The following is a 24,116-nucleotide window of genomic DNA, read 5'->3' on the forward strand; positions in this document are numbered from 1 at the left end:
CTATTTGCCTTTTTGGCAAACCAATATTTGTAGAAATCCTCCAAGTGAAGGCAGCATTCCTGAAGTATGGTGGGACTAACAGCAGCTGCAGGGGGTACGAAATCGCGGTAATTTATCGCTTTGCTGTTGTACAATCACGCGCGAGAATGTTTCCATTAGAAATGTATCCTGCTTTCAGACTTGGGGACTTTACAAAGCATGCATTATGCAGACTTCGTGCAAATAAAGGAAATGCCGGCATTAGCAAATCCAAAATAGGCACTTATCTTTTTTTTTCCTTTTTTCCTATTTTGCATGAAGAAAAACATCATCAGGTCCAGGTAGTGCCAAAGCATTTAATCAGCCGCGGATTCACTGCCCTGCACGTTTGTTTAGACAACAGTTGGCTGTCGAGATGTGTTCTCAGGGGGTTGTCTTCCCCACCCTGGCTCCCTGGGGTGGGGGGTGCACTTGGTGCAAGTCTTTCCATTATTGGTTATGTGTCTCCTCCCAGCCCTCCCAGTTAGCACAGAGCCTGGCATGGGCAGGCACCCAGCAGGCACCCAGCAGGCACCCCTGAATGAGTCAACGGGCAGGCACATAGCTGCTGCCTTTCCCCTTTCTGTTTATGTTTTTCCAGAAGTCTATGTAAGCCTTGTGCATATGCTCATCTTACAAGATTCAAAGATGTCACTTTCTTTTTTTTTTAATTATTTATTATTTAACTTCAGTAATTACATTGTATTATGTGACACGGTTACATAGATACTTGGGTTCTCCCCACCCCTCCCCAAACCCTCCCACCATGGTGGATTCCTCCACCTTGTTGCATAACCACAGCTCAAGTTCAGTTGAGATTCCCCCATTGCAAGCGTATACCAAACATAGAGTCCAGCCAAAGATGTCACTTTCTAGTGACCGATTGTGTAACTCAGACCTAGGACGCTGGGGATGGAAGCCCAAAGAGATCTCCAAGACCCAGCTGCTTCTGCAGACACTTGTTGCGGCATTCAGGGTGCCTGGCTTCCAGTTATGCTTCCAGTTCCTGCTTGCTGTCAGTGTGCAGTTGACAGGCCCGTGCCTGGGCCTCTGCCACCCCCAGGAAGACCTGATTGAGAGGCTAACCCTCCACCTACACGCACCGGCATCCCTTATTAATGCTACTTTGTGTTCTGACTGTTCCATTTCCCATTCAGCTCCTGGCTTGTGGCATGCAAAAGCAGGAGAGGATGATTCAAGACCTTGGGACCCTGCAAATACATGGGCAGCCAGAACATAGCTCCTGGCCCCTGGCTTCAGATGGCTCAGCTTCAGCAGTTGCAGCCACCTGGGGAGTGAAGCAGAGGATGAAAGATCTTTCTGTCACTCCTTCTCTCTAAATCTACTTTTCCAATAAAAATAAGTCTTAAAGAAAAAGAAAGTGAGTTGGCAGTTCCCAACCTCTGCTGTGGATGTTTGCTGCCTGATGGGAATGTTCCCAGTGGATTGGAATTTGCCTTCTCTACCTCTCTCACTCTGTGTGCCCATCAAATTAAACTTACAGTGCAGAAAAACAAATCCCTAAGTGCCCAGCTAAAAACCTTCTCAAGTTCATTGTCAAGGAGGAGGCCTCCCACAAATGTGAGTGCTATTCCCCAAAGATGGAGAAGTGTTACTGAGGTGGTTCGTGTCTAAAAACCTATGTTGATGCCTAGACATGATATAACATCCCCCAGCAGATAATGGATTGGACTGCCGCCGCCGCCTCTGCTGGAGCTGCCTCGGGCCCAGGGGAGATGGACACAGAACTGTGCCCTTCACTCAGGCTACTACTTTCCATCTTGTTCACTGAGTCCTGATGACAGAGCTCAGAGTTGAGCCTAGAATGAGCTGAGTTCTGACCATTTGCAAATCAGGACGGGTGCCTTTCAGCATGACCACTGATTCTGTTTTCTCAATAAGTGTGAGCCAAGGAGCTAAGTGCTTTATCACCTGCCCTTTGCAAACTTTCTGGGAGCCTAACAGGCAAGCTGCAGGAGGGTCTCAGCAGAACCATGTGTGTGAGCACGGGCCTTTGATGTTGATTTAAAATATCTGCTGCTGGCTGCTGCTTCCTTGATCAAAGATCTAGACAAGAACTGAAGGAAAGTGGGAGACATGGACAGGCTTAACCCAAGGTGAGATTCCGTCTTCTACCATCTTTCCAAGAACAAAAAAAGCACTTAAAAAAAAAAAAAAACACATCAGGAAGTGCTGGAGTGCATACAAGGAATCTTTTGGCTTAATTAAAACTCCGCCTTTAATAGCATAACCTGAAATTGAGGGGGCTTAAAATACATATTTCCAAACCTCTGCCTTTTTGATCAAGGGTCTGCAAACTAAAGCCCAGGCCGAGTCCAGCAGGCTGCCGTTTCTGTAAGTAATGCTGCATTGGCACACAGCCGTGCCTCCCAGGGTTCACAACTGCCTGTGGCTGCTTTCACACTGCTCAGAGACTGGCGTGAATAGCCTGAACAATGGCCGTCTGCTCCTTACCAGCAGCCAGGGCTTTCCCTAAGCACATCTCACCCAGTTGCAAAGTAGGGCAGGCATCGGCAATGCCACGGCTGCTCTAGAGCCCGCTGTTTCTCTCCCCCAGCCTCCCATGCACAGGGAGGGTATGTGTAAGTCGGCAGCCCTGTGGACTCAGAAATGCCCAGGGTTGGATCCGCACTGGGCTTCCCATTGCTGTGGGTCTCCACGGTGCAGCTCTGCTGCAGGAAGCACCCGGAAACAACTACTGTGGGAGTTTCTACCTCTTCTCTGCCATTGAACTCCCCAACTCGTCCCTGCAGTCAGGCAAATAGGGCTCATTGCATTCTGGAAGGGCTTCCTCCCTGCCAGAACTCAAGGTTAGGGAGGGATGAGGACTGTCAGGTTCTGCACATCAGAATTGCCTGCCAGTTAAAGCCTCCCTCCCACTTCTCCATTCAATGACCACAGCATGGGGCAGGAGAGCCATAGGTGTAGGGATGCCAGGAACATGGGGAGACTCCTCTGAGCTTAAGGAAGATGTCATAGGGCGAGGCGTGGCGGCATGGACAGGCTCTTGGGAAGAATCAAATGGTTAGCTGGAGGCCAGCTTCCTACCATGAGAGGAAGTCAGTGCATGTACAAAAAGGGGAGAACACAGCTGTGTGCCAGGGCATTGCTTCCAGATGACACTGGTATTGTGTTTGTGTGTACACGCTTGCATGCATCTTCATTTACATGGAAACATACAAAGGCATGCATTACACCCACCCACACCGCGGCTGCTGGCTTCTAAACACCACCCTCCACTCCAAGGAGCCAGGGTTCTTTAGACAAACATCAGGTTCCAGGGCTGACGTGTCGAAGTACTAGATAAGCCCTACAGGCTTAGTGGTATCAGCTTGTCCTCAGAGGATGATGGTGCCCCATGTCCAAGGCATGCAGAAGCTAAGCAACAGGAGTTCCTGCTGGCCAAGTCCGGGTCAGCCAGAGCCTCAGAAGTCATCATGATGGTAAGACTGAGACCCTCCTGGATCAGGTAAGAAACCACATGTCTGATATCGATAGCAATAGGAAAGGCCTAGATGGAGAGACTGAGGGGCTCCAGACAGCTTCTGCAGAGTACCCATCGACAAGACACTGGCACTTAGGGCAAGAGAAATGAGCCAGGCAATGAATCTCCTTGATGTGAGGCAAACTGAAGCCCATAGGATGCCCTCATCGGTCACCTCTGTGTCATCCCTGTCCAAGCTGCAGGATGGCCGTTTAGTCACATAATGGTGCCAGATGATCCTGAATCAGCAGCAACCCTGCCAAAGCCTTGTCAAGTGCCAAGGTCTAGGGCATTGACACCTGAGGGCTTGTTCCCAACAGAGGGGAGACCACACGTGCTTCTGGGCTCCACCAAGAGCAGAGCTTGCCATGAGGGGTGTGATTAGTATCTGGGCCTGGGTGTGGCCTGGAGTTCCACCTGTCTGCCCACAGTGCAGGCCCTGGTGGGGGAGGGGAAGGCTGGTGAGGAGAACCCCAGGCTGCTTGCTGCCTTTGATTCCAATTGTTTGTTGTTGACACCCAGACAGGATGCATGAGCCTTAGGCCTGCACCATTCTGGCCCCTGGACATTGTTGAATTCCCAGGCCATGTCTGGGAACCCAGTCAGCCCAGTAAGAGGCAACCCTGAGGTCAGCGGAAATGACACAGCCTCTGTCAACGCGTTCATCTTCTGGAATCTTCCTGGGCTTGCAAGGCCTGACAGTGCCTCCAGGCTTCCCTTCTGCTCCCAATTGCTAACAGCTGTGTAGATAGGGTTAGGGTTGGTAGAGAGGTAGGCTGACCTTAGCAAAGGAAGTTTGTTTTTGTTTTTTACGATTTGTCTGCTTATTATCTCTCTATAGGGAGAGAAGGAGAGAGAGCTTCCATCTACTGGTCCACTCCCCAAAAACCACAACAGCTAGGGCTGGGCCAGGCCAAAGGCAGGAGACTGGAACACCCTGAGAGTCCCACAGGGCTGGCAAGGGCTCAAGGACTTGGAACATTGTCTGCCACTTTCCTTGGCACATCGTCAGGAAGCTAGATTGGACATGGAGCAGTTGGAGCTCAAACATGTGCTCACATGGGATGGCGGCATTGCAGATAATGGCTTAATCCACTGATCTATGACACTAGCCCCTAATTTTTTTTTATTTATTAGCAAATAAACTTGTACCTCAGTTTCCTCACCCATTAAATGGAATACTGCTTGCCTCCTGGGGCTATTTTGTGGTGTTTTGCACTGCACCTGCCAGGGAATAGATGAATGTATCTTTTTTTTTTTTCATTGCTCATGTTGACTCCACACAAAAAGAAGGTGCGGCAGCTTGTTAGTGTGTTCTGTCTGGGTCACTTAATGTGTGAAGACCAGCTCTCCCCTGAGCCTGGGGACCCTGGAAGGCAAACATGTCACTAGTTATTATGATTTTGTTCCCTCTGGGGTCCAGTAATGTCTACAGAGCCTAACTCAAATCAGATCTATGTTTCTATCAAGCTGTTTCATTAATTGGCATTTGTAGGTGCCACCAACTTCAGGTTTTCCCGCTCCCAGTAATTGCAAACTCCCATCCTGTGCAGAAATCCTGCTCAACTGTCTTTATTCTACTGCCATCCTGTGGTCGAATTGTGCCACTGCACCCCCTGGGCTGGAGGTTGGTGTTGACCTGGTCTCTGGGGAGGGGCTCTGTGTAGGGCAGGGAGTGCGGCAGGGGTGCGAGGCCAGAGCCCTGCTGTGAATCACCAGTCCTGCCTGGACTTCTGCTTGATGAACCGTAAGGACACATAGTAGAGGAGCAGGAAGCCGCCGCTGATGCCGATGAGAATAAGGTAGATGGCATAGAGTGGCTGTGAGTTCAGGCCCATGGCATTGACGATCTAGGGACACACACGTGCAGGCCACACATTAGGGTGCTGTGCGGCCACCGGTGGGCTCAAGCCAATCCCCCGAAGCCTTGGCTACTTACTACATCTCCAGGGATGGAAAGGGTCAGGTTGCCAATCTGCGTGGTATACTGATGTCCATTAAACTGGATCTGCATTAGCCCCTCGAAACACCAGCGGAGGAAGGAGATCTCAGAAATCAACGAGGGCACTGCAGATAGCAGAAGCCCGTTAGTGCCCTGGCCTTGCCCACCTGCAGCCCAAGTGCCATCTGCGCTCTAGAACACATTCCTGTCTTGGGTGGTCAGTGCCAGTGGACAGAGTCTGTTCCCTGGCCTGGGGACAGCAAGTCCACCTGAGCAACAAGGAGGGGAGAGAGCTCAAAAGGGCTATAGGGGAGGGACAGAGGGGCAGTGGGGTCACCCTCACCTGCCACCCCTAATACAGCACAGAGGGCTTGTGGAAGCTCAGTGGCCACGCCCAGAACTGATTGAGCCCCCTCCCCATTCCCACTCTGAAAGTGTTCCCCCATGCAGGAATGTAGGAGGAAGAGGAAGGACAAAACAATGATGGGCATTTGTAGCTGAAGCTCACCCTGCAAGCCAGGGGTGAGAGGAAAGTGGGAGGACAAATGCAGTGGCCTGGGTCCCAACAACAGAACCAGGCTACGCTGGGAGAACCAAGGGGACCCAGCTCTCAGGTGACTGTGCAGAGAGAGGGGGCAGGTGGCCCAAGAAAGTGTCCCCCCTAGGCAGGCTGCAGGAGTGGACCAGGAGTGGACCAGGACTCTACTTCCGGAAGAGCTGCCTTCAGCTGACCTATGCATCTCCACTTGGAGGGGAAGACGTTTTTCTGCAGCCACGCACCTGCCCACAGGTTGTCCAGGCTGATCATGAAACCACCAGTGAGGTAGAAGGAGTTGTAGAAGGCATTGCAGAAGAAGGATGACATGTGGAAGGTGGGCAGCAGAGCAGCAGAGGCCAGGGCCATGACCCGGCAGGAGAAGACAACCAGCCACACGACCAGAAAGTGCAGCAGGAAGGGCAGGAGGCCTGGGCGCAGGTTGGCCAGCCAGTAGATGGGTACTCCGTAGATGACGACATAGATGCAGTGTTCAGGCAGCTCCCCCAGGATCTGCGAGGGACAGCCTTTGCTAGGACATCTTCCTGTGCCCCTGTTTAAGGATGCTTCAAGGGAGTTTCTCCCCAACTCTTCTGCCTGGAGAGCCCACCTCCCTCCTGGCTGCCCGTGGTGGTGGGTGGGGCAAGGTGGAGGCCTGGGACACTGGGCCCAGAAACCAGGGCTCACTCCCAGTAGCCAGTGAGTCTCTGTTCTCCCAAGACCTGGTTTCCAGTTCCAGCCTTGCCCTGGGGGCTGTGTGTGGCCCTGGGAGAACCACATAACCTTCCGAGGAAGCACCTGCTTGGCCAGCCCTGAGGCTTGGGAGAGGCGAGGCTACCAGGTGCTCCCCACCATGTTTGAATGGCACTGTGGCCCATCATCCTCCACCACACACCCCACCCTGGGAGGCATTGCTCTCAGACCTGACCAGTTACCTTGGCCAAGAAATAGGGAGTCACTGTGTAGAGCCCATCCTCCAGTTCATGGTAGAGCATCGCTCTCTCTGAGTGGCCTGTGCAGGAGGGCAGGGCAGACAGAGAGTGAGACAGCAGAAGTAATCTGCTGTGTTTCTGATTCGGAGTATCCAAATACAATGCAAAGCAGTTACATGGCCCACAAGTTTTGCATTTTTTTAAAGCGAGTATGGTCAAACCATCCTATTTGAGGTATCTTGCAAGGTGCTTTAAGGCTTGTGAGTCTGGTTGTACACAGCTGCCAAGTCTAAACCCTAGAAAGCTAATTTGCTTTCATTTGCATATTTGTAGTAACATGAGAATGTAAACATTAGTGTCTTAAAATTAGTCATTGGCAGAGAACGCACATCTGTTGGTTCACTCCCCAAATGCCCACATGACCCTGACCCAGACCAGGCTGAACATGATTTGGATCTCCCATATGAGTGATAGGGGACCAGGGACTTGAACCATCACCTGCTGCCTCCCAGGGTGGGCATTAGCAGGACTGTGAAATTGAGAGTAGAGCCAGACTTGAACCTAGGCACTCCAATGTGGGAGGCGGTTGTCCCAAGTGGTGTCTTTACTGATGCATCAAGCTCCTGTCCCCAAATCATTCTTTTATTTCCCAATCACTGTGGAGTTGTCCAGCTTCCCCTGGAATTCAGAGGTCAGCCTGGAACCAGTCCAGAGGGTGGTAAACACTCCCAATCCCCACTCCCCACTCCCCACTCCATACACACACTGGTCACCAGAGCAGGTGACACTCACATTTGGAGGTGACGTCCAGGATGACGTTGAAGGGGATGAGGGCTCCAATCATGAACAAGAGTGCAGTGCTGTCTGCCAGGGAGAGGTGGATATTTCCATGGTTGTAGTAGAGGAACCCGATGACCAGGGACAAGAGGCAGGCCTCTGTCACGAGGATGAGGAGGGAGGGCAGGTCTCGGAAGTCATTGGAAATCTGACGACTTAAACACGAAAGAACACGGGGCTGGTGTGGCACTTGAGGTTAGGCTGCCACTTGACTCATGACATCCCATATCAGAGCGCTGGTTCATGTCCTGGCTACCCTGCTTCTAATTCAGCCTCCTGCCAGTGAGCCTGAAGAGGCATCAGAAGATGGTCCCAGTGCTTGGGTCCCTGCCACCTTGTAGGAGACTCAGATGGAATTCTGGGCTCTTGACTTCGACCACTGTCATCATGTGGAGAGTGAAACAGCAGATGGAAGATCATTCTGTATCTCCTTGGCACTCTGCCTTTCACATAAATAATAAAAGGAAAACAAAGCAAGCCAGGAGGCAAAAACTCCTTTCTAGTCTCTTACACAGTGGGCTGGGGTCAGGGAAGCCGGAGTAGCTCAGGTTAGAGCTGACACTTCATTCTGAGATGCCAGCATTCAAGTATCAGCTTAACTTGCTGTGCCACAGTGCCCACCTCCTAGGTGGTACCTCCACCACTTCATCAGATACCAGTCCCCATGCTCACTTTGCATAGCAAGGGCTTGTGGCCATACAGTGACTGAGACGGGGTGAAGCTGAAGTGACATTACCGGATCAATGTGGTAAACTGCTGTACAGCGCCGGGCAACTTGCTAGGGGTCTGGAAGGCGTCAGTGTCCCCTGCGAGGGTCAGACTGTCGGGAAGCAGAGTTGGTGGCCAGGTCAGGGGGTGGACCCTGCCATAGGGAGCTGGAACGCAGAGTCACCCCAGCCTCACCTTTCCACATGGGTGCCGGCAACATCCAACTCCCTGCCCTCTGCTTTCCACACGAAATCATCGCAGTCACGCACTTTTTCCCGGAACATGGCTGCGAGGGACTGAGCCCTCTCCCTGCTGGCCATCTCTTGCTCATGGCTGCGCCTGTCAATGCTGGTCAGGTCCACTGTGTGCAGGGAGGGTAGGGTCATGGGCCACCCAGGGGCTTAGCCTGTGTCAGCACTCAGTGGAGAGGTGGGGGACTCTGAGGTTACCACTTGCCCACTCTGAGAGTAGAAGCTGAGATGCAACGGGCAGGGCAAGACAATCCCAGCACTGGCCCTACACCTGACCAGAACTGACCTCTCCTGCAGGAGCCTCAGGGAAAGCTGATGGGGCAGCAGAGGCCCTGGCCCCACCTACAGTCTCATGGGGCTTGGAGGGGGACATCCCTGGCCACAGTGGGAGCTTTCAAGGCCACATCACAGCCCTGCCCAGGGTCCAGCCTGCCACATGAACCTCCCCGGGGGAGGGAGAAAGCAGCTGGCCAGATTGGGTTCCTGCCCTTCTATTCCTCACCATCCACTAATCCTTTGGCTTCCTAAGCAGTTACCCAGAGAGGGAGGACGTGAGGTTGGACGTGGAGCTCAAGGAGTTACATCCTGTTCAGTTGTCCCAGACAGGCAGCAAGAGCCTGGCAGCCCTGGTGCAAGCAGCACACAGCTGGCCAGGCCACAGACCTCCAGTCACTGGGCCCATTCCCCTAAGCACAGCTCGGCCTCCCTCCCACCCGCTCAGCCCAGGACCAGCCTCGGTTGCTCCCATGGAGCTGAGCCCTCACTCGGTGTCACCTCTTCACTCTCTACAACTTACCTCCTCCCACGTCATACCACATCTCTAGGCAGGATGTCAGGGTTGGCATCAATGCAGAGCTGTGGCTTAGGGCACCAAAATTACTGGGTACCCCCAGACCCTGTGAGGTTTCTGTACCCTGGGGCTTATAGATAGGAGCCATCTTTCCCTACCCTGTGAACTAATACTTTGAAATCTAGAAAAAGGGTGTGCAGGTCTACCCTGAGCATGTCCAGTAACCCCCTTCTTGCAATGGCTTCCTGGTATTCAGGTTGACAGGGACCCTCTATTCCCTTGTCTCCAGATGCCTGGCCTGAGCATATGGATGACACACTAGCAGAATCCGGCTGTCACGGGGGCACAGGTGGAGGTGTGACTGCTGTGGGAGTCCAAACAAGTAAGTCCACAAGGCGAGAAGGGGACACCTGGGAAGGGTGGCACAGTGGCAGAGAGAGGAGGCAGACTTGGGGGCTGGGCACACACAGTGGAAGTCCCAGCAGGCCAGGTGGTTAGCTCTGTAGGCTACACTCTTCCCACCTGTAGAGATGGGGATGACCTTGGCCTGGTACAGACAGCAGGGTCCAATGGGAGACCCTCTGGAATTCATACTTTTGGCCCTGATACATGCCTTCAAGGTCTTTGTAACACCTCACCATCCTGGCAGGAAGCTGGGGCCACATGGAACCCAGGGGACACACCATGTTGTCCGTGCAGCAGTGACAGGCTGCTCAGTGGTTGAGCTCCAGGGCCTGTTTTCAGTACTGAAAGTAGTAGGCTGAAAGTAGTTGGCTCTTGAGTGTGATATGTGGACGGGCTCAGTAGCCAAGAGAAATCATGTCTGGGGCAATAAAGAACAGTTTTCATATTCAGGGAGTCACCAAAAAATCCCTGAGCTGGACAGATTGGGGGGGGGCTGTTGGCCACCCTGCACCTGCCCTCTCCGCACCTCTGTGGGGGCACCAGGACACAGCCAGGATTTCTGGTGCTTTCCTGACCTTCGAGAGCTTACACTTCCCTACAGTAACCCACCAAAGTCTACAGTTACAGACATTGATCTATACCCTTTTGGGCTTTGGAGCTCTCAGAAATTCCCACTGTGGCTACAGAGAAGGGCTATGCATTGGCTGCCACCTGCTTGGTTCTTCACTCAAAGCATTTCACCCACAGTTGGTTGGCTGACCTTTGCTCTCCACCCATCACTACCCGTGACTTCCTCCCTCCTCCAGTCCTGCACCTTGGGGACTTTCTCCCCTGGAGAAGGGTTTAGGTTGTAGGACACCTGGGGGCCAGGGTGCCAGCTACTGGCTTCACCAGCTCACCATAGAAGTCAGCAGGGTTGCTGTATCGGGGACACGGGTAGCCGATGGCCGTGAAATACTGGACCATGTGCTGGGCCGACCCCAGGTAGATGGTGGTTCCGGACGTCATCAAGAGAACCAGGTCAAACAGCCTGAAGATGTCCGAGCGGGGCTGGTGGAGGGAGATGAGCACCAGCCGGTTGCCCTTGGCCAGCCGGGACAAGGTCTTCACCAGGTTGTGGGCAGTGAAGCTGTCAAGGCCGGAGGTGGGCTCGTCCAGAATGAGGATCCCTTGGGAACAGATAGGTGAGTCAGTGGGACTCTGGCTGGATGGCTGGCCTGTAGGGAGGTGTGGGGGGGTCGCATGCTCCCGCTTCCTCCCCCCATCTCCTGGACTGGCGAGTCTCACCTGGGTTCCACAGGAGCTGCACCCCAATGCTGACCCTCCTGCGCTCGCCCCCTGACACCCCTCGCACGTAAATGTTGCCCACCGGCGTGTCGGCGCACTGTCTTAGCCGCAGCTCCGCAATCACATCCTCCACCTGGTGGTGGGGAGGGAAGGGGTGGGAGGGAGGGAAGGGGTTGAGGAGGTTTCATGGCCATTGCTGTCGCAGTCTTCACAGCTCCCACCCAAGTCTGGCTTGGAGCCAAGGTCTAAAAACACCTGCAGTTGCCCTCTGGGGTGTTAAGTGAAGGATCCCACCCTGCACCACTCAATCCAGCCACCATGTTTGCTCCTTTGATTCTTTCCACAGCAGATAGCCATGTCTTGGGTACTAGACGCTCCGAGGACCAGAAAGCACATCTGGACAGATGCTGAGAAGAAAATGCCTCTGGGCTGAGCTGACACACACAGAGGCCCCAAGGGCGTACAGGGCTACTGAAGGGCGGGGACGAGTGCCTAACGGGCTTTCCTGGGCAAGATGGAAGCTGAGCCAGCCTGTTCAGACTCCACTTGTGCAGGTGCTGAAGTGGGTCAGAGAGGGGTGTTGGGGAGGGGGGACACCACAAAGATCGTCGCAGGGGTTAGGCAGTCACCTGTTTGTCCCGCTGGGCCTGGGAGAAGGTCCTTGGTAGGCGCATCTGGGCGACGAAGGTCAGAGTCTCTCGGACGGTCAGGTTGGGGAGCAGCTGGTCATGCTGGCGCACGTGCGCCACGCATTTCCTCACCAGCTGCGGTGTGCTCGGCTGCCCGTTGATCCAGATTTGCCCAGACTTGATCTTGCCTCCATGGTCACGGCCGGTTATCACGTCCAGCAACGTGGCCCGCCCGCAGCCTGTGAAGTCACCAGACACAGAACCTGAGAGCAGAACCTCTGGGGGCATGGTGGAAGGGGACAGTCGGGAGGTGTTACTCCCCACTAACCCGCCAGCACCCTGCACTGCTCTGTGCTACCGCCCCTAGGGAGGGTGGCACACATCCCCACCCACCCAGGACGCACATCAGCACAGCCTCTTCTGTGGAGCTGCCACGAGCACCTGCCCCAGCATGGGAGAAGCCTGGAGTCCTGACTGTCTCAGGTCTCCCTGTGGCTGGAGCATCTGCCCCTCACAGGTGGCCTTTCTCCCCAAGCCAATTGCTGCCTTTGGCCAGCATATATGCCAGCAGTCAGCTGCCAACAAGGCATGTCTTTCAACCTTTTTTACGCAGAAGCTGGCTTTGTGAGGACTAATTTGGAGGATTTCTAGAATGCCTTTAAAAAAAAATAAAGGAAAGTGAGACAGAGATTACTCATCTGCAGGTTCACTCTTCAAATGCCAGTGCATTGGGCCAGGCTGAAGTTGGGAATGGGGAACCCAATCTAGGTTTCTCACATAGATGGCAGGAACACAATGACTTAAGTCATCACATGGTGCCTCCCAGGGTGCACATTAGCAGGAAGCTGGATGCAAGAGCAGAGCTGGAGAACCACCTGGAGAGTGAATATGGGAGTGGGAGTGCCCTGGGAGGGAAATAGTGGGTTCCTCCTTCTTGGGTTACCGCTCCCACTGGAGGGCACGAAAACCAGGACAGGGGAAGGGGTGGCTAGACAGAAGGGCACCCAACAACATCCGTGAGGGCTGGATAGTAGAGCTGGTTGGGTTGAACTAGGCTTCAATGCTCAATGACATAGATGGGAGCTAAATGGGATGTGGGACAGACTGTACTAGTCTGCTGCACATAATGGCAAGCACGGGAACCAGGATAGGGGGCGGGCCTGGTGGGGGTTATTGTGGGTTGCTCCGACTAAGCTGCAGCTTCCACTTGTTTATGTGAGGGCCGAGTGTGTGCTGGGCAGAATCAGGCTGGACTGCAACACCCATTGGTTCACGTGGAAGACGGAGCTGGAAACAGAACCAACCCATGAATTGCAACCACCAGCTGATTGGGATGATGGACTGTACCAGGCCCTGTACTTGCAAGTACACACAAGAACTTGGTCTGGGTTCACCTCAGACAACGTTTCTTTCGGGATCCCCTCGATCGAACTGCTGAACTCAGATCCCTAACCATGAAAAGACAGAGGACAGAACAAATCAATCTACTACCCCAGCCATTTGATGGCAGTGAAAAACAGGGCAAACAGAGACTCTAAGATGGACTATGTCAACCAGTGGAATCTGCAGCGATTTCTTCATGCTTAGAATGGCGAGATTGGCAGAAATTCATAACTGTTGAACTATCAAAATCACTTGAGCAAGACCCTTGGAGCAAGCCCTACATTAGGGATCTGGGATGGTTGGGAGGTTGGGTGGGGCTTCCCCCTTTATCTCTCCTTTTACCCCTGATATAGGAAAAAAAATGTGTGGAAATGATAGTCTTAGCCACATTCCTGTAGCCCTTGAACCTTTGTGCCCTAATTAATTATGTAAAGATTGTCAAAAATATAATTTTAAAAATGGAAAATAAAGAGCAGAGCTGGGATCTGAACTCAGGCACTCAGACACGGGATGTGAGCATCCAAGCAGTGTCTTAGCTGGGTCAAACACCTGCCCCTACTCCAGTGTACATTAACAGGATACCTTGAAAATACAAAACCAGGAACCAGTGTTGTGGGATAACGGATTAAGCAGCCACCTGCAATGCTGGATTCTATATGAGCACTAATTCAAGTCCTGGCTGCTCCCAGCTCCCTGCTAAGGATCTGGAAAGAAAGCAGTGGACAATGGCCAAATGCTTGGATTCCTGCACCCACATGGGAGACCTGGAAGAAGCTCTGGGTTCCTGGCTTCTGTTACCAGCTGTTGTGGCCATCTGTGGAGTGAACCAGCAAATAAAAGATCTCTCTCTTTCTTTTCCTCTCTCTCTCTCTGTAACTCTGCCTTTCAAACAAATAACAATAAATCTTTAAAATTTGCAAAATTAGAACATATTCTGAGAAATTAGAACAGAAGTAAACAGTGTAGAAATGATTTTAAAACTGCAGCATGATGTACACATAGATGCCATATATATAGGTGAATATCTGCACTCCCTTCTCTCAGTGGTTCTGTTCGCTGTCTTTTCTAGAAAATGACACCCACTGCACACAAGTCAACACCCTCCAGTTCTGAACAGCATACCCATTACTGTTGATCTGGGGAAGTGAGCATCAGGCTGGATCTGGTTTTGAGTAGCTGGCACGGGGGTCTGTCTGAGAGCCCTGTAAGCTGGGAATGCTAATCGGACTCAAACTCTGAGCAAACCTTCCTGCCCTGCTTATTCCTCCCAGAGATTTTTCCAAGTTGTTTTCAAACAAAGAGAGTATCAGGACACGACATGTGACAAATCCTCTTTGCCACTGTCATGTGTTACCTTGCCAGTCACTGCACAGCACTTGGTGCCAGACACAACAACTCACACATGCCCTGGGACTTGCAGGGTGGACATTGCCTCCGGGGTGCACCCCCTCCAAGGTACCTGGGGCTCACAGGGTGGACACTGCCTCCGGGGTGCACCCCCTCCAAGGTACCTGGGGCTCGCAGGGTGGACACCGCCTCCTGCGTGCACCCCCTTTAAGGTGCCTGAGAAATGTAGGTGGAGCAAGACAGCCGGGGAGGAAACAGGGAGCAGGGCTTCCGACTTGGCCCTGACTCAGCCTCTGACAGGAGATTCAGGCTCTGGGAGCTCAGAGTTTGCCAGCACTCACAGGGACCAAGGGATTCCTGGTAAGAGCACAGGAGGCCACCTTCACTGAGCAAAACTTGCTGAGAGGCACAGGAGGATGCCTGGTGCCTTGAGGGTGACCTTCTAGAAGCTGGAGGAAATGCTCATGGGCCTCCCAGATCCTTCTAAAAGGATCAGATATCCACATCAAAACATTCGTAATTGGAATTCACAACCTTCCAGCATTGCTGATTCTTATAGAAGGTGAAATGTCTTGGAACTGTCTTTGTTCATCTTTAAAAAAAATCTTTTTATTTTTATTGGAAAGAGAGATTTACAGAGAGAAGCACAGACAAAGAAAAAGAGCCTCCATCCACTGGTTCACTTCCCAAGTGGCTGCAACAGTCAGAGCTGAGCTGATCTGAAGTTAGGAGCCAAGATTCAGGTGTCTCATAGTCTGCCACGTGGGTACAGGGTCCCAGGCTTTGGGCCATCCTCTACTGTTATCCCAGGCCACAAGCTGGGAGCTAGAAGGGAAGTGGAGCAACTGGGCTATGAACCAGCACCCATATAGGATCCACTAGGCTACCGTGCTTGACCCTGTCTTTGTTCATCTTTAAGAAGTACTCATTTATCTTCTTAATGTGTTTGTGTGTGCGTGTGTGCGTGTGTGTGTGTGCATTTGTGTTGTGCAAGCCACAAAAGTGTTATGCACAAAGCTGTCTGTGAAATTCTCTGACTAATGGTAGCTGGGGCAGTCTCTAGTCAAACATTGAACCCAGAATCAGGAAGCCTGAGTCCCTGCTCAACCTCTGAACTTCACCACCCTCAACCCAACCAGGGGTACTACCGGTGAGGGGCTGGTAGGCACTCAGCGTCCCCCCTGCCCCAGCGACTCCAGTGAGGCTCATGTATCCCCAAAGTGCTCGATTCAGGAATACAAAGCAGATACAAGACAAGCTATCAGGAGTTGGAGTTACAGGTGCACATGGAAAAATCAGCTCTGAGGGATCTTTTTTTTTTTTTTCCTTGTTTTGGTTGAAGTTGTAAGGTCTGAGGCCAGAGCAGGTGGACTGTTCTTGATTCAGTTACAAAGTGCTTTTCCACATCACACTTCTTCTGATCTTTGGTTAGACAATAAACAGAACTTCTCAATCAAAAGAGAGTAGAAGTCAGGAACAGATGTTCTGAAAGTTGAGCAACCTCTGCCTCTGGCAATGATTAATCAAGAGGCATATACTGCTCTCAGATACCGTGTAAGGGGGTTCCAAGGAGAAATACCTGGATCTGAGAGTCAAGGAAACAAGTTCAAGTTGTAGCTTGGCTTTGAATGTGTGTGTTTACAGAGAATCAGTCAACTATTCCGGATTCAGCCCCCACCTCTGTCCCATGAAGGTGTGTGTGTCGGGGGGGGGGGGAGTGGGTATGTGTTGGTGGGGGGCAGTAGAACACTACAGAAACAAGAAGGATGAGAGAATTTGAAAGTATTCCTCTGAAAGTGCTTCCCAGCTGGCAGGGAGAAAGGAAAGCAGGACATAGGGAGAAGGAACTACATTTTCCAGGTCCCTGTGGGCTCTGACATGCTGAGAATTTATGTGCTGCCTGTGGAGGTGACCTCTGCAAGCACTCCCAGAGTCTCTACAGCAGGTTGGAAGTTGAACTACAACCTGGCAGGACTTCAGAGTAGTTAGAGTTGTGGTGGAGCTGTGTGCTGTCAAGCTATCTGATTGTCCCTGGTATCTGACTTAGGAGGGACAAGCCTCAACGAGGGCCACTTATTTCCACTGGGGAAGGATGACACTTGTCAGCTGTTACTCACAGATGGCCACACGCTCTACAGCCTCAAGTGGACAAGAGACATGTTCACAGTTCACAACAACGGCAACTACCTGAGAGCCAGTCTGTGGGGCAGCTGGGATGCCAGCCCAGGGTAGACAGAGAACCTGTACTCCCAACTGCTGTGCTGGGCTCTTCTCTCAGGCAGCGCAGAACTGTGCCAGCAGCACCCATGTGTCCAGTGGTCCACTCTACATCACAGGAAAGCATCGCTCCCTCCCCACCAACACACACACACATCTAGCTCTTGGCTCTGATACCTGAGCTCCCTATGATGGCCAGCATCTGCCCACTTTTCACTTTGAAGTTCAGGTTCTCAATGCCCAGATGGCGAGAGTCTTGGCTGTTGCGCGACAACCAGGGAATCTTGAACTGAGCCAGTTGCTCAAACCAAGGCACCTGGGCGGCCAGGTCCACCTGTGGGGAGACATGGGGAGGTTCCTGCGAGAGCTGATGGCTTCAGAAGCCTGCAGCCTCTGCCCACGGGGACCACCATCTCCACGGAGACAACAGGTGCAGGCCACCCTGGTTCTCCTAACCCTGCAGCACTGGACTCCAACACAAGCCTGCCGTTTCCAAGCAGCTGGGACACATGTGCAAGAGCAAAACATGAAGAAAGATAAAACGTGGAAAAAATGTCTTCAGCAGTTAGTAAATGACTGCTTGTATAATAAGGCTGCTTGTGTGCATAGCACAGGGACACTTCATGATCATTCTTCAATCCTCCTTGCAAGCCTGGGACGCAGGCATGATCAGAATCCTGTCCTGCAGAGAAGACTCAGAGGAGGTCACAGGAAAGATGACAATGTGTGGCTCATTAGGGTGTTCTCTAGCTCACACACCGGAAGCCAGACTCCAGCCTCCATGGGCCACCATCCACTTAGCTGACATGTGGTCTCCCCCTGGGGAGGTGGAGTAAGGGACTTAACTCTGACCAGGGGGTTCCTGAGGCCCCTGACTGGCTAGTAGCTGTCCTTTAATCTAGATGTTTTATTGGCTTCGGGAAAGTAAGTTTTACTAAAAAAAAAAAAAGAAAAGAATCTACAAAAACTGATGCACTATGAATAAAATCTATGATGTGGTTAATTAGCATTGCCCATTGTCAGTTGTTGGATTTGGTCATTGTACTTTAGTCATGTGCAATCATAGTCAACATTAGGAGAAGTTGAACCAGGGGTATAACAGGAACACTACTTTTTCTTCAACTTTTTCAAAAGTTTAAAATTATTTCAAAATACAAAGAGAGAGTTGGAGAAAGGTATTTTTCCCCAATGGATCAGTGGCTTGCACAAGGATCTTGCTAGTTTTCCATGCCTCTCAGCCTCCAGCTACCCACATGCTGTGGATGGGATATGAAGCAAGTCTCTGCAGTGCTGGTCCCCAACAAATGAGACATCCCAGAGAACTGCTCTCTGTCCTTGGGGGACAGGAGAAGAAATCTGGGCTCTCCCTCTTCTTCCACTTGGGAGATTGTTTGTTTTTTTTTTTTGCCACCCCTTTCCCATTTAACACAGGTGCACCTGTACCTGGTAGCTGAGATCTCTGACCTCCAGGGTGTTGGACTGGCCTCTGTAGGTGAAGTATAGGCTGTTGTCATTTTCAGAGGAGAACAAACTGTCCTGGAGGCCCTGCAGGGAGGCAGAACAGAGGAGGGGCTCATATGAAAGTCGTTGAGGACACAAGAGAAGACAGAGAGGGAAGAGACCTTGGGGGGGGGTCTCTTCAGCAGTGAGCGTGGCAGCAAATGCAAACTAGGGGGGGGGTCCCAGGGCCTCAAGGAAATAGGCTCTGTGCTGAGCGCACATCGCCTTGCTTCTGAGAGAGCTTTAAGGCAACCTCTAGGAGATTGCAATCTTAGGCTGTTGGAACGGAAGTACAGCAACCTATGGGGAGTGGGGTCCTAGGCTGAGAGAGCTGGACCTGTGCACGCAGGAAAGATGCGAGCCGGGAGCTTGCAAATATCTGACCTTGTACTTGCTCTCCCCTTCGGGTGGCTTAATCAACAGCCCATAATGCAAAATAGACGTCCCCCATGCAGCGTGTAGAAAGAAAACAACTGCTGGCATGTTCCTGCAGTGTTTTTGTGAAGATACCATCCCAAGAAAAACTGTATCTTATTTTGATGACTTTTGTGTAATAACACTATTGAAAATGCCATTTAGAAATTTCAGAGGAAGTCCTTCCTTCCATCATCATTATGTCTGTTATTACTCTTACTATGATCATGGTTCTGGAACTCATGGGATCTCTTGCGTGCACACCAAGCAAATCGAAGGTTCATGGCATCTCTGGTGTGCTTTGCATGGAACTAGCCATCGGCAGCTCCGAACAATCCTTGGTTTATCCATTCATTCATTTCAGTCACTGAGGCCCAGGCAAAGGCAAAACATAGGGGGTAAGGTTTTTGCATTTTGTTGTATTCTACTTCTGTAGTTCTGTGGTGTTGGGACAAACACGGGTTCATGATCAAGTTCCGGAGCCAGTCTCACACCGATGTGCTCCTTCAGTCAACTAAGCATCTGACAAACACCAGGAGCCCACAACACACTTTGAGGTGCGACAGTGGAGCAGATAGTCTGAGAAACTTAGATTTTCATGAGCCAGACAGGTGGTGAAGGAGGGAGCAAGGGAGGCTGAGCTCAAGCATCCAATCAGGTGTGTTTTGGCCATGTACCCGATGCACACTCGTATGTGTCAGGTGAAAGTATCATGACTGGTGACTTAAGTGAAATAGTGTCCAACGACCTCTGTCCCTGGCTGGGGGTGGGGAATAAATACCACCGATGGGCTGAGGTGCCCCCCACAACCATGTTCTAGGAGAGTATCGGAAACAGCAGTCCAGCCTGGAGCAAGGTGTGAAGGTCAAAATGTCAAGTGCAGGTAACTTCAAAGCCACATGGCTGTGTTCTGAGAAGAGGGTGGACACTGGGACACAGGGGGAGCAAGGCAGCAGGCTTGGGGAACAGAGGCCCCCCTCCCTGGGGTGAGGCCTATAACTGGGCAGGTGCAGTGAGTCAGCCTGAGACCCACCAAGAGACTGTGCCTCCCAGGAGCGCCACAATTAAGAAAGAAAGAAAAAAACCTGTGTTTGGGTTGGGACTCACCTCTTGTTTCCTTTTGAAATATTTTCCTTGCTCCTAGGAAGGATGTGGTAGACTGTTTCCGAGGTTTTGACAAACTCCCTGCATTTTTTTCAAATATTTAAATATCTATTCAGCTGACATCTTAATCAGTACAACTGTCAGAACATCACTCGGATTTCTGACAGGTGACACCCAAAAAGCACAAAGCAGGTTTATTTGTAGGTAACCAGCTTGGTTTCTGCCGGGCTACACTGTAATTTCTCCTTGTATTAGCTTCTGATCAAATGCCTGAGTCAGAAGCCCCAACAAGAAGCGAGGGAGCACAAAGCCCATGCTCCTGGTGCTGAGACAGGGAGCCCGTGGCTGCAGAGGGGCATGCTAAGGGCACCCTCCTGCCATTAGGAAAAGGCTTAACCACCCTGGCACACCTCAAGCTCTGCTCCTGACCATGGAGTGAGTCTTGTAGGCCAAGGGCCTTTGCCTGAGTACCCGTGACTCAAGCATTCCCAATGTAAGTGGCCCTGAGTGCCCTTCCAGGGCCTGTGTGCATCTGCCCCCAGGCCCGCTGTCCTGAGCTGCGACAGCCCTGCCCAGCTGAGTAACCCTACAGAAGCCTATGGGTGGACGGGTGGTACGGGCTGGCTGAGTGAGTGCACGAGGGAGTGTGAGAGCCTGAGGGAAGAGGCTGGAGCTGGGGGTAGAGGGCAGAGGGGGCAGCCTGAACAGTGGCTTGTTCCAGCAACTACTCCAAGAAGCACTAGAATTTCTAAGTGTACAACGAGCTCTTCAGGGTAGGAGGAAGGCATGTCAGGGTCAGAGGACAGACACTGTTGCATCGAAGAGTTCTTGGTAACTTCTCCATATTTCCACATCCGCTTTTGCCAAGGTCCACGCATGCTAGGGACAGACACTTTCTCCTCCTCACTCCATCTCCACCTTGGCTACATGGAGGGGTGGGAGTGGAGAGGAGGAGACCGTGCATTTGTGGCCCTTGAGGCTGGCACTTCTCTGTCTCTCAGGTTAGGGTAGCTGAATCATCTGATCTGACAATGTCCCCCAAGCCACTACTGACTTCATATCCTGCTCAGGCCTCGAGCACTGCATGCCAGCTGGGTTTGTGAGAGTCCTTGCTGCAGGGGTGGCACCAGGAGATTTTTAAGGAGCAGAGCTTCTCAGCTGTGGTGGCTGCAGAACTGGCTGGAAATGTGGGGTCCTCTGGCCTGGCTTGGGCCAAGTCCCAGCAGCTCAAAGCTCATGGGGTGGAGTGGCTGGCATGTTTCCCTGCTGGATGTTGAGTCCTTAGTTACTCTCTCTCCTTTCTCCTTCTTCCTGTCCACCACAGGCCAGGACAGAATGCTGACACAGGGAACTGCCCTCCCCTCCACCCCACGCCCGCCCCATCAATCCCAACTTCAGTCAAAGCCTTTTCTCAAGTAGATGCTTCCCAGGTAAACTGAGGCCCTCTTGGTTCCTCTTCCAGGTCCTGTACAGAGCTGGCCCGCCGATGGTCCCAGGAGACCCGGGATGAACCTCCCTTGTCCCTCATCTTCTGCCCTGGGATTCAGACACAAAGGCTGCCAGCTGGGACCCCAGGGTCAGGGGGATTTGTTTACCGACATGGGCTCGCTTCAAAAAAACTACCTAGGCCTCCATCACAAACCAGCAAGGAGCTCGCCTCGGGCACAGGGTTGGGAGGAGGGTGGGGATCTGCCTCAGCCTTTGGACCTCCCCAGGAAGGAGCCCCTGTTGCCCCTGGACAGGGGCTGAGTTACTCACCGCGTCGTCCTGGGGGGCGGTGCCTTTCTGCAGCCCTTGCTCTGGTAAGGCCTTTCCCGCCATGGGGCCCACCAGCTTCACACCCCGTGTTCACTGCCGGGCCCCTGCTTCTTTCCGCTCTGTTTCCTGGAGCTGGGAAGCCTGGGCCTCCTCTGTGCCGGCCTCTCTCCCAGCGCCCGTCTTGGCAGAGTGTCCTGCAAACACACGGTGTGTATTCTGCCCACTACCAAGATAAGGACGTTCTGGCTAAAGGTACATCAGATAATGGCATCTGTGGGTGGCTAAATTGCTGGAAGGGCTCAGGAGGGACTCCGGGGTTGGGCGGGGAGCACGCAGGGCAGTCTGGTCGAGCCACAGGCACAGCCGTACAGACAGCCTGCTGGGCTCTGCTACCTGCTGGCCATGAGTGCGTTCCCATGTGTGACCCCACAGGGGTCCATGGGACGCCAGGCCAACAGGAGCTCGCTGGAGGAGGTTCCTGTAGCTGGCTCTGGGCCCCGGCACAGCTTGGGTGTGCATCATGTCTCCTACAGCGTCAGGTAAAGCAGATTACAAGTCGTCTCCCCACCTGCTCAGCTAGAGCCTGTGCTCTCCAGTGTGGGGACTGTCAGGGTGGGATGGAGGGCTCCCAGTTTGATGGAGCAGGAGGTGGGTGGGAGCCACAGGGTGTGGCCCCTTTGCCTGTCTGGGATTGCAAAACAGGTGGCGGCAGAGACGGCTTGCTTTGTACCTCTCATCCCTTCCTGCATCCGCTCCACCTCTAGCCCATTGCTGTGTGGATATAGAGAGCTTGTTGGGATAATGGAGGTGGGAAAGGAGATGGGAATATGAGGTGAAAGCCAGCCTGGGGCAGGAATGTGGGTCCTGACACCACCTCACAGCCAGACCCAGGGACCCGACACTGTTCCAGGAGCACGGACGGCCTAAGGGTCTTCCACAGGGACCCATGTGGGTACAGGTGGGTTAGGGCAGCACTGCGATCGGTGCTGGGAATGGGGATCTAGCCCCTTCCAAGACCCCATGCTGCCTTTGTCCTTGTGGGATTTCCTTTAAAGCTATCGTGTTGGGCCCTGGTGGGACGTCACATCCTACCGACAACAGTGGAACAGGCAAATCCTGAAAGATGTATCCCTGTACGTGGAGAGCGGGCAGATCTTGTGTATCCTGGGGAGCTCAGGTAAGTTGGGGGGTGGTTCTCCGCATCCCCGTGAGGCCTCTGGGAAGGCACTGGCTTGCCTTAAACACCCATCACACAGAGGCCACGAGTTTGATATCAATGAAGCTGAATGGTGTGTCTGTGAGTGGAACCTGGGACTAACATGGAATCTTCAGAAAGGCCTTTGGAAGACACTGCATCCCACCTGGGTGATGTGTAGGTCCCATCTCAAAGTACAGAAGGTCCCAGCCCAGTGCCTGGCACCCACCAATGCTCAGCAAACACCATCCCCCTTCTCTGTTTCCTGCCTAGCAACAGGAAAAGAAGCAAGGAGGCACCCATATGCCATTTAAGCCTCATATTTAATTCCATTGATCATTTTTTATTATGATGTATTTCACATACATAGTCAAGAACAGAGAATAATGTTTTAAAATATTTATCTATTTGGAAGTGAGAATTACAGAGAAAGAAGGGAGAGACCTTCTGTCTACTGGTTTGCTCTTCACATGCCCACAATGTCAGGCTTGGACCAAGAGGAAATCAGGAGGACCAGTTGTTTCTTCTGGGTTTCCCATGTGGGCACGGGGGCCCAAGCACTTGAGCCATCCTAGCAGACTGATGCTTCAAAATGTTTGCAACTAGAGGATAGCATATTAAGTGAAATAAATCAAACCCTGAGGAAAAAATACATATTCTCCGTTATATTTGAGTGCTAAAGTCAAAGCCAACAAAAGCAAAACAAAACTAAAGAAGTGTCTGTGTCTATCAGTATTTCTACTAATTTAGTTTTTTCAAAATTTGGTTCTAATACTTTTTCAAACATGTTGCTTCTTGAATAAGGTACTATAGTTTAATGATATAGCATCACTCTAGTTTTCCTTCTGATAATATATTCCAAAAAAGCCACACTATCCTGATAAAAAACTGTCACTCATTGCATTTCATAAGTGGAGTAAAAGCCACAGCTGGGATGCCCATCTCAGTAGTATGTCCCGCCTCTCAGAACAACAAGGAATCCAACTCATCTTCCCAGAAATGTCTCACAGGCCAGTCACATTTCATGCTTATCTCTGCAGGACAGTGGGTGTGGTATCACTCTGGGGGTGTGGCCTGGTTCCTGATAATAAACCTAAACACAGTGTTATGGTAGCACCCATCTTGAAGTCCTGAAACACAAGTTGCTTGGCAGCGGGGCTTTGTCTTTCTTCCCTGCTGCATCATTAGTGCCTAGAAGAGCGAGCACTGGCCACGCAGCAGGTGCTCAAGAACTACCTGTTGGATACATGAGTGTGTTCACTAATGCTGTGAATCATTCATGATATTGGATACAAGAACCCGGCTCCATTGGCGTCTTATCTCCAGCAGCGCTGCCTGTCCAGTCCTTAGGAGTGAGGC

General features: G+C 52.0%; 2 protein-coding genes across 2 annotated transcripts in view; one reads left to right on the forward strand and one right to left on the reverse strand.

Moving 5' to 3' along the window:
- Nucleotides 1–5,235: 5,235 nt before the first annotated feature.
- Nucleotides 5,236–21,625, reverse strand: ABCG8 (ATP binding cassette subfamily G member 8). The gene is made up of 13 exons (XM_004582769.4): nt 21,563–21,625; nt 18,230–18,331; nt 16,964–17,120; nt 11,840–12,078; nt 11,211–11,343; nt 10,823–11,092; nt 8,673–8,838; nt 8,506–8,589; nt 7,725–7,924; nt 6,936–7,012; nt 6,246–6,513; nt 5,463–5,590; nt 5,236–5,373 (listed from the first exon to the last, which is right to left on the reverse strand). Exons 1-13 carry the CDS (start codon nt 21,623–21,625, stop codon nt 5,236–5,238), a joined length of 2,025 nt encoding a protein of 674 aa, XP_004582826.2.
- Nucleotides 21,626–21,964: 339 nt separating this feature from the next.
- Nucleotides 21,965–24,116, forward strand: part of ABCG5 (ATP binding cassette subfamily G member 5) — a 29,527-nt gene continuing 27,375 nt past the window's right edge. The window contains exons 1-2 of the mRNA XM_004582905.4: nt 21,965–22,101; nt 22,618–22,739. Coding sequence (XP_004582962.4) covers nt 21,965–22,101; nt 22,618–22,739 — 259 coding nt within the window. The remainder of the gene's footprint in view (nt 22,102–22,617; nt 22,740–24,116) is intronic.

The sequence above is a fragment of the Ochotona princeps genome, chromosome 8 (genome assembly GCF_030435755.1).
Source record: "Ochotona princeps isolate mOchPri1 chromosome 8, mOchPri1.hap1, whole genome shotgun sequence".
NCBI classification, from domain to species: domain Eukaryota; kingdom Metazoa; phylum Chordata; class Mammalia; order Lagomorpha; family Ochotonidae; genus Ochotona; species Ochotona princeps.